A 12354-nucleotide genomic window follows, 5' to 3' on the forward strand; every position below is an offset into this window, starting at 1 on the left:
TTTCAGTTTCTTTCCAACTTGGGATATTCTATGAATCTATGATTTTTCTACCTTTTTACTGTTCTGAATATTTCTTGTTTTTAATAGTATTGGGTATACTTAACCGAGTAACAGGTATTGTAACTTTGATTGCCCCACAGGGTGCTAAGGCCAAGGATTTCTGATACCGTACGGCTTTGTATTGAGAGAGGGTCATTAAAAACACACCCTGACATCAAGGTCTAGGCTTGAATCAATGTTTATTTATTTATTTATGTTCTGGAGGAGGTGCTTCCTGCCTCTGACAGACTCCATATGACGGCTGTTATCTGTGCACCACCTTCACAGTGCTGGCATTTTACAGGGGGCATCTGACAACTGGAACGCAGCTCCCCCAGTGTATTTAAAAGCTGTAAGGGAAGGTTCACGCAAATCCTTTCACTTCGCGTGACGGCAAGCCTTTACTTGGCACTTTTTTGGGAGGGGACGAAGCCCCACTCAGCCCGTGAGGGACGGATTCCCAGCATGGCCCCCTCCTCCCTCACGGGGCCGCGGCCATCTTGGCGGCCGGGCGCTCCGCATGACGCCGCTCCAGCGGCGCCCGCCCCGAAGATGGCGGCGGCCGGGGCGGGAGCGGTGGCGGAGCGGGGCCGGGGCTCGGGCGGGCGGCGGCGGCCGCTGTAGGCGGGCGGTGGGGTCGCGGCCGGCCCCGCGGCCATGAGCGGCGGGCGGGCGGCCGCCTCCTGCCCTCCGCGGGGCTCCGGGGCGCCGGGAAGGTGAGGGGGGGGCGTGAGGGCGCGGGGAAGGGGAGGCTGTGTGGGGGCTGCGAGCTGGGCGCGGAATAAAGTCTTAAAATAAAGTCTTTTGTTGAAGGATAAAGGACTTTTAAGTGAAGAGGGGGAATTTGGAAGTAGCTCGGGTGCTGTTACCACGTTATTCTGGATTTTGTTCGCCCCTTTGAGATAATACAAGTAATCTCTGAATGCTCAGAGCATAAGTTAACTATTCAAATATCGCAACTTTCTTAAAACGTGTGCTTTTGTTCCGCGATGAGAAATTGACGTGTGTCCGCATTCTCCAAAGCCAGGGTAGCTTCCAGGGGTGGATGGCAGAGCCTCGCAGCCGTGCAGCCGGGGCGGAGCAGCCGCAGGTGGCGAGGCGCGGCGGGGGAGCTGCGGTGCCTCCTGGTGAGCCCGGCCCAGCAAACGCAGCTGCCGAGCAGAAAGGGCGATCTGCAGGGGAAAGGAGGAGAGAATGCGTACGCAGAAGCACTGGGGGACCTGAGGAGATGAGTAGGACTACATCGCTTGCAGCAGAGGAGGATGCTTCAAGAAATTGTGAAATGTATTTACCTGCGTATTGTAATCCTTCAGCGATGGAGATATCTCTGGACAGGTGAGGATTTTTTTAATATGGAATCTTTTTGCCATTAAAAAAAAAAAAAAAGGAATTATGAAATTTTGCTAAGAAATGCACTTTCACAGATTCCAGTGAGTTGGTGCCTTACAAGAAATAAGGCTGAAGTCAAAGATGTATGTTTATCCCAAACTTATTTCATTCTAATTTTTTCATTTTTTCATTCAATTGTTCTTTTCCATCTGTTATTTTCACTATTGTCAAATATTGTGATGATTAATGGGAAAGGGTTTAGTTCCTGTGTTCTTGGTTCCACAGGTTTGCTTACCTGAATAATCACTAGGCTAGAACGATGCGGAGATGTGCGCCCTTCTCTGAAATGAAAGTGTCTGTGCAGATGGATTGCACCTCTTAGCTACCTTGATTTCACAACAGCTCAGATAAATTGCAGTGCTTTGTTTATGCTGGGTGTTAGCTGTCAAGTAAACTGCTAATGTTATGTTATCAACTCCCAGAAAGAAAACAGTAACATCTGCAGGAGGAAATATCACACTGCTAATTTTACATCAAACTTCTTTGACCTCAGTTGACCAAGATGACCACTATTTTCTCTTAGTAATCTAAATTTCTATTCAATAAATTCTATTCAAGGCTGTATCCCAAAGCAATGCTCCCCCCAGTCCCACTGGATCCCTTCTAGAAGCAGGCTTGTGCTCAGAGGATGAGGCTGCTGTGTTATAGTTTAAATATTTCATACTGCATTTAGCCTGTATATAAGCTATGCTAGGGATCACTCTTGTTGCTGGGTAACAAGTTCTTATTTTTTAATTTGTATTTACAAGGTAATCAAGTATTCTTGAAACTCTTCACAAGCATTGTTGGCCCTGAATTTCTGGTTAGAAATGAGATCTGGTGTAGAAATTAAGGTTTGTCCAATACCACACTGTTACAAGGATAAGGACTTTGGATATGTATCTCTGAGACTTCTCAGCAGATAATGGTCTCTAATGAGGGACTAAATCTATTGTTTCTGTTTTTAAGTTATAGTTTTTTAGTATTGTTACACATCAGATTTCAAGCAGCTATTTGAGCGTCCAGGAGACCCAGTTTGAAAGTTGAAGGTTGGAAATTTGAATAAAAACTAAACTGCACCTTCACAGGACTGCACTGTAGGTGACAGTTTCCTGGTATCAACCTGTATTTGTCTTTATGTTGACCATTTGTCTTGTTCTCAAGGGAAATATATGCAAATGGGATAGGAATGTTACTTTTTTTTTTCCCTTCATAAGAAAGCTAATTTGGAAATAAAGAAATGCAGAGCCATGATTTACCAATGTATTATTTAAAATTTAATGAGAGTAACTTACCACCTGGCTACACACAGCCTGTCCTTGTGGTTTTCCTAACTGCTTGTCCTCCTTCCATTGTGTAAGATGAGGCAGGGTCACTGCCTTTATTTCTTTTTTGTCTTTTGCAGGCAAACTGGGGTTTTGAGTAACATGTTAGAAATCACCAGTAGTAGTGGGCATCGAATAATAATCTTACACTTTTTTTGCACATGTACTTTCTCCAAAATACAAGCTTTCAATATAACCTTCTCCTGTTAGTGGTAAGTCTAAATGAATTAGTGATATGTTTGGTGATATACTTTTTTCCAAGTATTTTAGCTGTGAAGAAACTTACTTTCAAAAGTTTATTAGGTGTTATTATTGTCCAATCAAGTTTAGAGGAGTGTGTGACTTAGTGTCTTTTTTTCTTGAATGCTGCATGAGCCTCTATTCCTTACAGTCATGGTCACACCTCAGATTTGAGATCTCTTCTTGATAATACTGGATTGTGCACAGAAACGATGTGCTTTCAGGCCATCTTTTCCTCCTTTGTGGTTGTAACTTGAGTTCTGAATATGTGCATATAGTTTCACATGGAGACTCTTAACTCTTAAGGCAGCATGCTTTGACCAAAAAGCAAAAGCTTATATTATGGCAGAAACGTTTGTCTGGTTGTGAATTTTATTTCAAGTTGGTACCATTCAAACCAGCTGAAAATACCTGGCTGCTGTTTATCGTGATGTTCTGATGCCTAATAACGAGCAGAATATGCAAGCCCCTGTGGAATAGAGATATAAAGCTCTTGTGGATAATATGTTTTTAGTTGCATGCACAGGTTGCAGTATTTGTGTATACAGATTAATAAGGCATTTTGGCTTTTATTGTTTGCTAACTTGTAAAAAGTACAATTATAAAGGGGCTTTAGCACTCTTGTCATCTCCATAGAACCAGCAGAAGAGGAATTCCAATAGTTTCGTTACTACTGTTGGTGTCATAAATAAGAGTCTTATGCAAATGTGTAAGAAGGAAATCAAATGAAATTGATATAGTACTTGGAGAAAGACGTAAGTGTTTGCCTGTGGTGATAAAGAGGGGTGAGTTACAGCAAGATTTGTGCTGTTATGTGATGTACGTGTCAATTTTATTGTAGTGAGGAGGACATGTATCGCGATGCAGAAGAAATAGAGAGAGAGAAAATGCTACTTGGTTGCAAGACAAGTTCTTCAGGTATGTTTGAACTTTGTGTGGTGTTTCAATTACAGCATTACAATTAACTAGCACTAATTTGTAACGATTCAAGACCTTCATTTCCAATGATTTTTGTGCACGAATGTCTGTGCAATAGAAGTTACTTATTGTGACTGATTACATTGTACACTTTTAATTCACAAAAAGATCACTTTTACGGAAATCTAGTTGTTCTTTGCATATTTTTTCTTTGTTTCTATTGTTACTTTACGAGAGAATGTGAATCCATTGGAAAGTGCTGATACAGCCTATGTTATGACTGTTGTGTTTAAGAATTACTGAATTATAGATATTATAGAAGCATCTGTTGCTGGGCACCCCTGATAACCTTACTCCTATTTGTTTTGGAGCAAAGGCTGTTGGGATTCCAAGAAAACCATATTTTTTTCTTCCCAGTATGTTCAGAAAGACCTGTTGTCTTTCTGCCTTATAGCTTCTGAAAGAAGAGGAGAAACTTTGGCTGAACATTTTTTCTCTGATTTCTCTGCTAAGATAACGAAGAGTACCTTATTAATTTCTCTCTTTGTCAGTTAATATTTTTGGAAGACAGGAGCAGAGTGTTCTCTGTTTTGTTGAACTAAGTCCGTATTTTTGTTCACTTGTCATTCTCGGAGCAAACGGCTTTTTTTTCTGGCTACAATACTAATAGCTACGTAGTAGTTATATGTTATGCTGCCAGTCTCTTTGTGCACCAAGGTGACTTTAAAGGGATAGCATGTATTTAGAAGTACAAGTCATATTGCTTTTTCTATCTTGTTCTGTTTCACAGATCTCCTCAGTGTAATCTTGCATATTCTATATTGACAGAATATAAACCAAGTGTTGCACCCGAAATGGATATCATGGAGTATTGCAGAAAAGAATGGAGAGGAAATACACCAGTAGCGAAAAGGATGAGAAAAGTATAAGTTATACTTTCTTATTTTTATTGGGCTTATTGTTTGTATTTCTGTGTTCCATAGATTGTTTCCTCTCCGAAAGACATTTAAAACAGAAAATGCAATAGCAATATTTTTCAATGTCTAGTCATAGAAGTGGCTAACAACTGGAAGATGGTTCATACTTGTTCAAAGTGTATTTTTGGCAAGGATACTCATATTAAAATAAAAACCCTAGACTGTTCTTCGTTACTGTTTTCAACTTAAATTTGGTTTATTGACATGAAATGGTAATCACAAGGACTATTGAGATGGCAGAGCAGCTGGCCAAATTTTTTTGCAGAAGGAAAGTAACTGAAGTAGGTGAATGACTTCGTTTTTAAGATGGGGAGCTGATGAGGATCAGGCTTTTTCTTTTAATTTTTCCTTAATCTTTTTTTTCCATAAGTTTTGGACACTTTTAATTTTGAGCTAGGATGTTATAAAATAAAGAAGACTGGTTTCAGTGTTCTTTTCTTTGTTTGAAAGGGAGTTGGGCGAGGAACTTAGTGGTATGTATGAATTAACCTGAAATACTTTGTGTAAATCAAAATATCCATGTGTCATCTTCAAGAGGTTAGTAAGAATAGAGATGTAGAGCTCTGGATCTTAAATGAGCTGTAGAGACACATTAAACTTCAGAATTTGCATTTCAGTGTTGCGCCCTGTTACACATATATGTCTGGGAACAGCAGGGAGGGGAAAAATGTGCTGAGACATGTCAAGCTATTTCAGTATAAACACACATTTTCCCTAAGGCAAAAGCAAGCTACATGTGACATGCATTGGGTAAAACGGCGTAAACTACTGCTGAAACGTCTTGTAAGCATGCTGTGTTTTTAGGTTTACATTCTCATGTGTGTGTTTGGATTTTATTTGAAACCTAAGTAGCCTAGCTGCCCACATCTCAAAGATGCTTCTGCAGTGTAGTCAAAGAAATGCCACAACCAATTATCTACTTCAGTTTCATTGGTTTCTTGTTTGTTATTCAGCAGAACTATGAAAGTATTTTTTCAAAGCATAGTTTGATATACAAGCATATGAACTTTCAAAGCATATCATTTTCATTTGGATGTTCCTACTCTAATACATTTTATGATACCAGTGCCTTGAAATATCTTGGTACCTTGAAATGTTTTATTGATGCTTTCATGTTATTTGGATTTTGTGTTTTCCTAGGGATATGAAGCAGTTGCTCAGAAATTTGCATCAATAAGGAGAGTACGTGGTGATAACTATTGTGCTCTCAGAGCAACTCTGTTCCAGGCACTAAGTCAATCTACTCAGCTACCAACCTGGCTGCAGAGTGAGGATTTTACTAAGGTATGTGTCAAACAGATCAGACAGTAGGGGTTGTTGGTTCTAGCCTGTTGGATAAATTTAACGTTTTATTTCCCTGTTACATGCTCACTCCTTAATATTGCTTAAACTAAAAAGTGGTAGTGTTCAGTTGTGTTGTAGATTTATAGCAATAGCTTCAACCTGGAATTGAGTCCAGGTCAACATAGTTTCCAAGGTATAATGAATGAATGTTATTATGCTGACTGTAATGTAACTTGCCTGTCTTTATTTTGATTTCTTCTTAGTGCATATAATATGGCAGTGAAAGGTTTTCCCTAAAACACCTGGCAGTAAAAAAAATTACAGAGAACTTATTCTAAGCACATCTGGAAAAATATCTTTTTAAAATTGCCGTCTATTTTTGTGTGCCATAGATGTTTTCTTTAGAAATTGGGTTAACAAATAGGATGCTGCAGGCTTTTCAGAATGCGTGCAACCTGTGTCTTAAATGTTAGTTAACTTACGTATGTGAGCAACTCCAATCTGACATGAAGAATAGTCCTTCTGGAGCACTGATGGATAAACCCAGTTTGTTTTGTTAAGACTAGAAGAAAAATATTCTAAAAATTGTCTTGTGTCAACAAAGTCTGTTGGTGCTAATTGAATACGGAAGAAATATGTAAGAAGCTGCCTATATGAAAGTGGCCTGCTTCAGGGGAGTAAGTTTCCAGTTACCAGGTTGCTGCTAGAAATATAAATGATGAACCTCTGACACTCGGTTGTAGGCCAGTGTTCAAGATCAAATGGTAATATTCTTATCACCTTTCTGTATAACTCTGTGCCATTTTAAAATTTCTTACTCTGATCATTATCGTTACAAAAACATCTGTTTAATTACTGATAAAAATATTTCTGTGAAATGTTTCATACTGCAGCAGTACATCGTAAAAAGTTTTCCACGGCCAGTGTATCCTTCAAGAGGAGCGTAAAAGCTCTTAGGTGAGCCGGTGTAGCATGTGAGCAGTACAAAAGGTTGTTCTGAGGCTAAAGTATGATTTTATGCATCAACTAATCATAGAATATCTGAGTTGGAAGGGACCTACAAGGATCCTTAAGTCCAACTCCTGGGTCCCCGAAGGACCACCAAAAATAAATAAATAAATAAAAATCAGACCATGTGTTCAAGAGCGTTGTCCAAAAGCTTCTTGAACTCTGACAGGCTCAGTGCTGTGACCACGTCCCCGGGGAGCCATCTTCAGGTTGTTCTCTTCCTTACAAGAAACTTTGTGTTCCAATTATGTTCCCTGAAAAAAACAAAACACAGTTCTCATGTTCTGGACTACGTAGTTCACACTTCACAAAGAATTCTGGTTTGTCTGGTGGATGTTACCATCTCTTTAACCTCTTCTGCTCTTGGTTCAGGGAAACTTTCAGACACAGTCACTGTTTTCTGCAGTTGGAGTTTAAAAACCAACAAACCTTGAATAACTTCAGGTGATTTTTTTTTCTGTTGCTTATGTATTGGTTAGATGAGGGAACAGTAAGCAGTTGACCAGTATTGTGACCATTATCCAGCCAGTTGTGTTCAGTTGTGGTAATAGCATCACATCTATTCAGGAAAACATAAAACCAATCATTTTAAGCTGAAAAATATATTGTATCATATCTATACCTATATATTCATGTGTAAGGTGGTATTTCTCTCAAGATTTTTTGACTTAAACTGCTTTTTCTTTTGTCTACTTCCAGCTTCCCGAGAACTTGTTGAGCAAATATGACTGGATCAAGCAGTGGCAGCTAAAACAGAAACTAGGCAGGAAGATGGGAGAAATAAGTGATGAAATAAAAGAATATTTAATGCTACTAAGGAAAAAGGTTGGAAAAGTATTTGTTCGTGGTCACTTGCAAATAAGAAAAATAATTGTGTTGATAGTAGTGCATTACTTAGCCACATTTTGCCCCTTTCCCTGGCCTTCTGAAACTCTGGAATCTATGTAAAACTCTTCAGTTATTCATATTTGAGTGTTTATGCATATTCTCATTTTCAGAGACTTTTAAAGAATATTTTGTAGGCTACATCCAAGCAGGTTGGAATTAAATGCAGTTTTGGATTAACAAGCACATGTAGCCAAGAAATACACAGCCTCTCTCAGAACAGGGAGGAAAACATGATAAACCTTGTGGATTGAGATAAGAACAAGGAGATCTCTTGTCAGCTGCTGTCATGGGCAAAACAGACTCAGCATGGGGAAAACTAACTTATTGCAATTAACAATTAAAAATGGACTAGAGCAATGAGAACTAAAACCACCTTATTCCTATCCACCTCTTCAACCTTCCAACCTGAGTGGTACAGGGGGGATGGGGGCTGTGGTCAGTCCCTGATGCTTTGTCACCTCCACGGTCCCTCCCTGCCCCTGCTCCCCATGGGGTCCCTCCCATGGATGCCATCCTTCCACAACTGAGCCTGTGGGGGCTGCCCACAGGCAGCAGCTCTTCAAGCACTGCTCCCACACGGCTCCATACCACAGGGTGTCCCTGCATAGACCTAGAGGTCTGCAGGGCTTTTTCTCACTCTCTCCTAGCTGCTGTTGCCCAGCAGGATTTTCCCTTTTTTCAACCTGCGCTCCCAGAGGCCCACCCAACGTCGCTCAGTGGCTCAGCTCTGGCAAGCAGCAGGTCCCTTTTGGAGCTGGCTCTGATTTGACATGGGGCAGCTGCTGGGCTCTGCCCACAGAGGCCACCCCTGTAGCTCCCCACGGCCAAAACCTTGCCACATAAACCCAACACGAAAATATGCATTCTGAATAACTGAAATGTAAAGAGTATGAAAAAATGCAGGATCTATGACAGGAAACAAAGAGCCTGTTGCCTTTCTCTTTTGACAATGTATTTTGCCACCTTGTAACAATCGTCAGATACTGAGCGTATGTGATTCACAAGTGGCTTTTTGCAGCTCCTGCACAGTGATGGCTATTGATACGTGTTGTGTTTGTGTGTTTGTTTGTTTTAACAGTGGAAGTATATAAGTGAAATCAAGGGTCCTATTGAGAAACAAGAAGCATGTGATAAATTGTTTAAAAATGAAGAGGAGGAGTACAGTCTGTATGAAGCTCTGAAGTTTTTGATGCTTAACACAGCCATTGAGTTATACAATGATGATAAAAATGGAAGGAGAGTTCCTGTTTTCTCATGGTTACTGTTTGCACGGGATACATCCAGCAACCCTTGTCAGTTAATGCATAATCACTTGAACCAAATAGGTCACAGCGGAGGCCTCGAACAAGTAAGGAGAGATTGTTTTTACAATGTTATTTTTCTGCTTGGAATTTTCAGTGGTTTAAGAAATTGTCCAGCTTTTGTTAGTCTGATCTTTCATTAGACAAAAAATATAATAGAACTTTTTGCTCATACAAAAAGTCTGTAAAAGTCTTTTAAATGCTGATTCTTTTGTGCACAATGACGCTTGGGTAACATCATTCTTTGGAAGTATGATATTCTATTCATAGTAGCAATTGTCTTAGTCTCTTAATTGTTAATTTAGCTTTTTAAAAATATGATAAAAGCTAATGCTCAAGTGATGAAGACCGTGTGCAGTACATAGACATGCTGGTTCTGATTAACTAATGGCACTAATGCCTCGTATGTTGCAGAAGTGATATGCATATCATGAAAGCACCCCAGAACAAAACCTAGCAGTTAATGAGATGAATAGTCTTAAAGACTGTAGAAACATCCATTTTAAAAATCCACGTGATACAGCAATTAAATTCAGTAGCTTAAAAACACTAAGAGCATGGGAGCATTATGTTTGGTTTATGTTTATTGGCTTAAAACTCTGGTAACCCTGTCATAGATGAGACAGGTTGCTACTACTGTTGAATTAGCTGATGACTTGCAAAGATGAAACTGTGGTGACTTTTTCAGCAGTGATGTTTTTGCTGTCCAGTTTGGTCTGTAAGTACTGTTGCGGAATTCCATGCTGACTAAGCTTAGATATTTCTGTAATATTTGTTGTTGTAAATTGTTATGTAGGACAGGGTATGCTTGTCACTGTAGTAGAGAAGATAGAGGAAGAAGCTGGAAAAGTCTTCTGAATTCCTGTTGATATCTACGGGCTTTGTAAGAGCTTTCCATCTGCTGTTTATTGGCTAGAAATTCAGAGTACCCACAGAGAGGGAAAGGGTTGTTGCCTGAAGCCAGTCCTTGTCTGCTTTAGTGACTTAATGGGATGTGTATGTCTATGAGAGACTGTCTTTCCTTCCTGCTCACGGCAGCAGGGAAATGGGATTCTCTGTATAAACCAGTGTTTCCTAAGGACTTGTATCTTACTGTGACAATTTTGCACCTGAAGAGCTCTATGTTAAAGGCACTGTCATAGAGCTATGTATGCAACAAGTTACGAATGGCTTTAACGATCAAGATACTGAACTCGAGGTGCTCACATACAGGCATTCACATTTCTCATATTTTAAAATGATATCCAATCAGTATTAGTATTTTTTTTATAAGCAATATCTTGTAAATCCATGTTTGGTTTGACACGCTGTATTTCTGCTTTTTTCCAATGTAGGTGGAAATGTTTCTCCTCGCCTATGCTCTGCAGTACACCATCCAAGTGTATCGGCTGTATAAGTATAGTACAGATGAGTTCATCACACTTTATCCCAATGACCCAGAGGAGGACTGGCCTGTGGTGACTCTCATAACTGAAGATGACAGACACTATAATATTCCAGTCAGAATGTGCCAAGAAACTAAGTTATAAGGAAGAGATTTTTAGCAGACACACCTGTGCTTATTGAGGTTTCTAGTGCTGTTTTGAAACAGGATGATGATGAAATCTGTGTTGTTAAATCTGCAACAACTTGAAACCCTTGTTTTAGAAGTTTACATCTGAACTAAAATATCAAACAGATTCCATTCTAAGAATAAATGAGTAAAAATTTTGGAAGCATGGCTTGCTACCAAAAAAAAAAAAAAGGTAAAAATATGGAAACGTCTGCAACCTGTTTTTTTTTTTTTATTATATTTTTATTTCATTTTGAAGGGCGTACTCTGAATAGAAATGCAAAAGCTATAGACTTCTTTCTTTTAAGAAGATGCGTGAGGCTTTGTAGTAGGAGATGAGCTGACTTCCACTCTCTGAAGTAATGAGGAACTTTTCTAGACGCTTAAATTCATCAATAAGCTGACAGTGTCCTGACTGATTTTTGTGGTGCTGCACAGAAGCAATTTGTGTAAAACTTGGGTCTCAGGAAGCAGTATAATTCTTTTGCAGTTGGAATTTTACATCTACCATGGTTTTCACGCCATAAAAGAGATGCTTATTTAAAGTTTCCTAATGCTTTGGAGTTTTTTCCAGACATGAATATTGCATTTAGAAGCCAGACGTTTGTTGCACTGAAAATGAAGAGCTCTTCCGTTTTAGCCCCTAGAGAGGATTGTGGCAGTGGGACTTGATGATAAAGCAGTATAGACCGTCTTTGTTAACAGGTGATGAATTCAAAACTGACACAGAATTCTGTCCTTAGTTACAATAGCTGACAGGAGGTGACCACCACATGCCCACTAACTTCCGTGTCTGTTAATGTTACTGTTTCTGTAATGTTAAGCTTTACTGGTGTGGAGGACATAAGGGTTTTAATTCACAAAGGCAGTGCTGTATGTGGAAGTAAACTTATGGTGTGACTTCTCCGCTTGCTGGAGGAGCAGGTAGGAGGTTCTGTGTTTCTGCTTTCTGTTCAAAATTCTTTCAGCTGAAAGAATACAGAATGTGTCATGTGCTGCCATACCTAAAAGTAAATAAATACAACCTTAGCCTTAAAGTGGAAATATGCCCTACAGATGATTCTCGTACTAGAAGTGTGAGGTTGATGAAATGCCAGTTGTACACAGATCACCTGGCTTCTTTTGGAAGGTCTTATATAAAAGGGATAAGATTACAAAAGCTGCTTTTTATTCAACTATTCTGGAGGAACCGATATGCAAAACTTCAAAATCTTCTGGTTCTACTGAAAATTGATGTATTAATTTTTATTTATCGTGAAAGATAATGAGAATGTGTATCCACTGCATTCTAAAATGTTATTTAGGTGCATCTTAATGTGGTCTGTCATGTATTTGGTGTTGGTTGTACTTCGCATTGCAAAGCAACTAGCCTGGTCTGTTCCAGAAAAGTTTCTGGGAGCTACAAGAAAAGCAAAATAAATTTATCTGGCAGTATCTTGTTTGTTTCTTTCATG

At 39.5% G+C, this 12354-nt stretch overlaps 1 protein-coding gene across 1 annotated transcript; it reads left to right on the plus strand.

The window, feature by feature from the left end:
• Positions 1-579: 579 nt before the first annotated feature.
• On the plus strand, positions 580-12354 carry OTULIN (OTU deubiquitinase with linear linkage specificity). Its single transcript, XM_084307020.1, has 8 exons — positions 580-755; positions 1063-1374; positions 3814-3890; positions 4719-4813; positions 6008-6151; positions 7859-7984; positions 9126-9395; positions 10683-12354. Exons 1-8 carry the CDS (start codon positions 697-699, stop codon positions 10875-10877), a joined length of 1278 nt encoding a protein of 425 aa, XP_084163146.1. The 5' UTR covers positions 580-696; the 3' UTR covers positions 10878-12354.

Source organism: Netta rufina (genome assembly GCF_964035555.1).
Source record: "Netta rufina genome assembly, chromosome: 2".
NCBI lineage: Eukaryota > Metazoa > Chordata > Aves > Anseriformes > Anatidae > Netta > Netta rufina.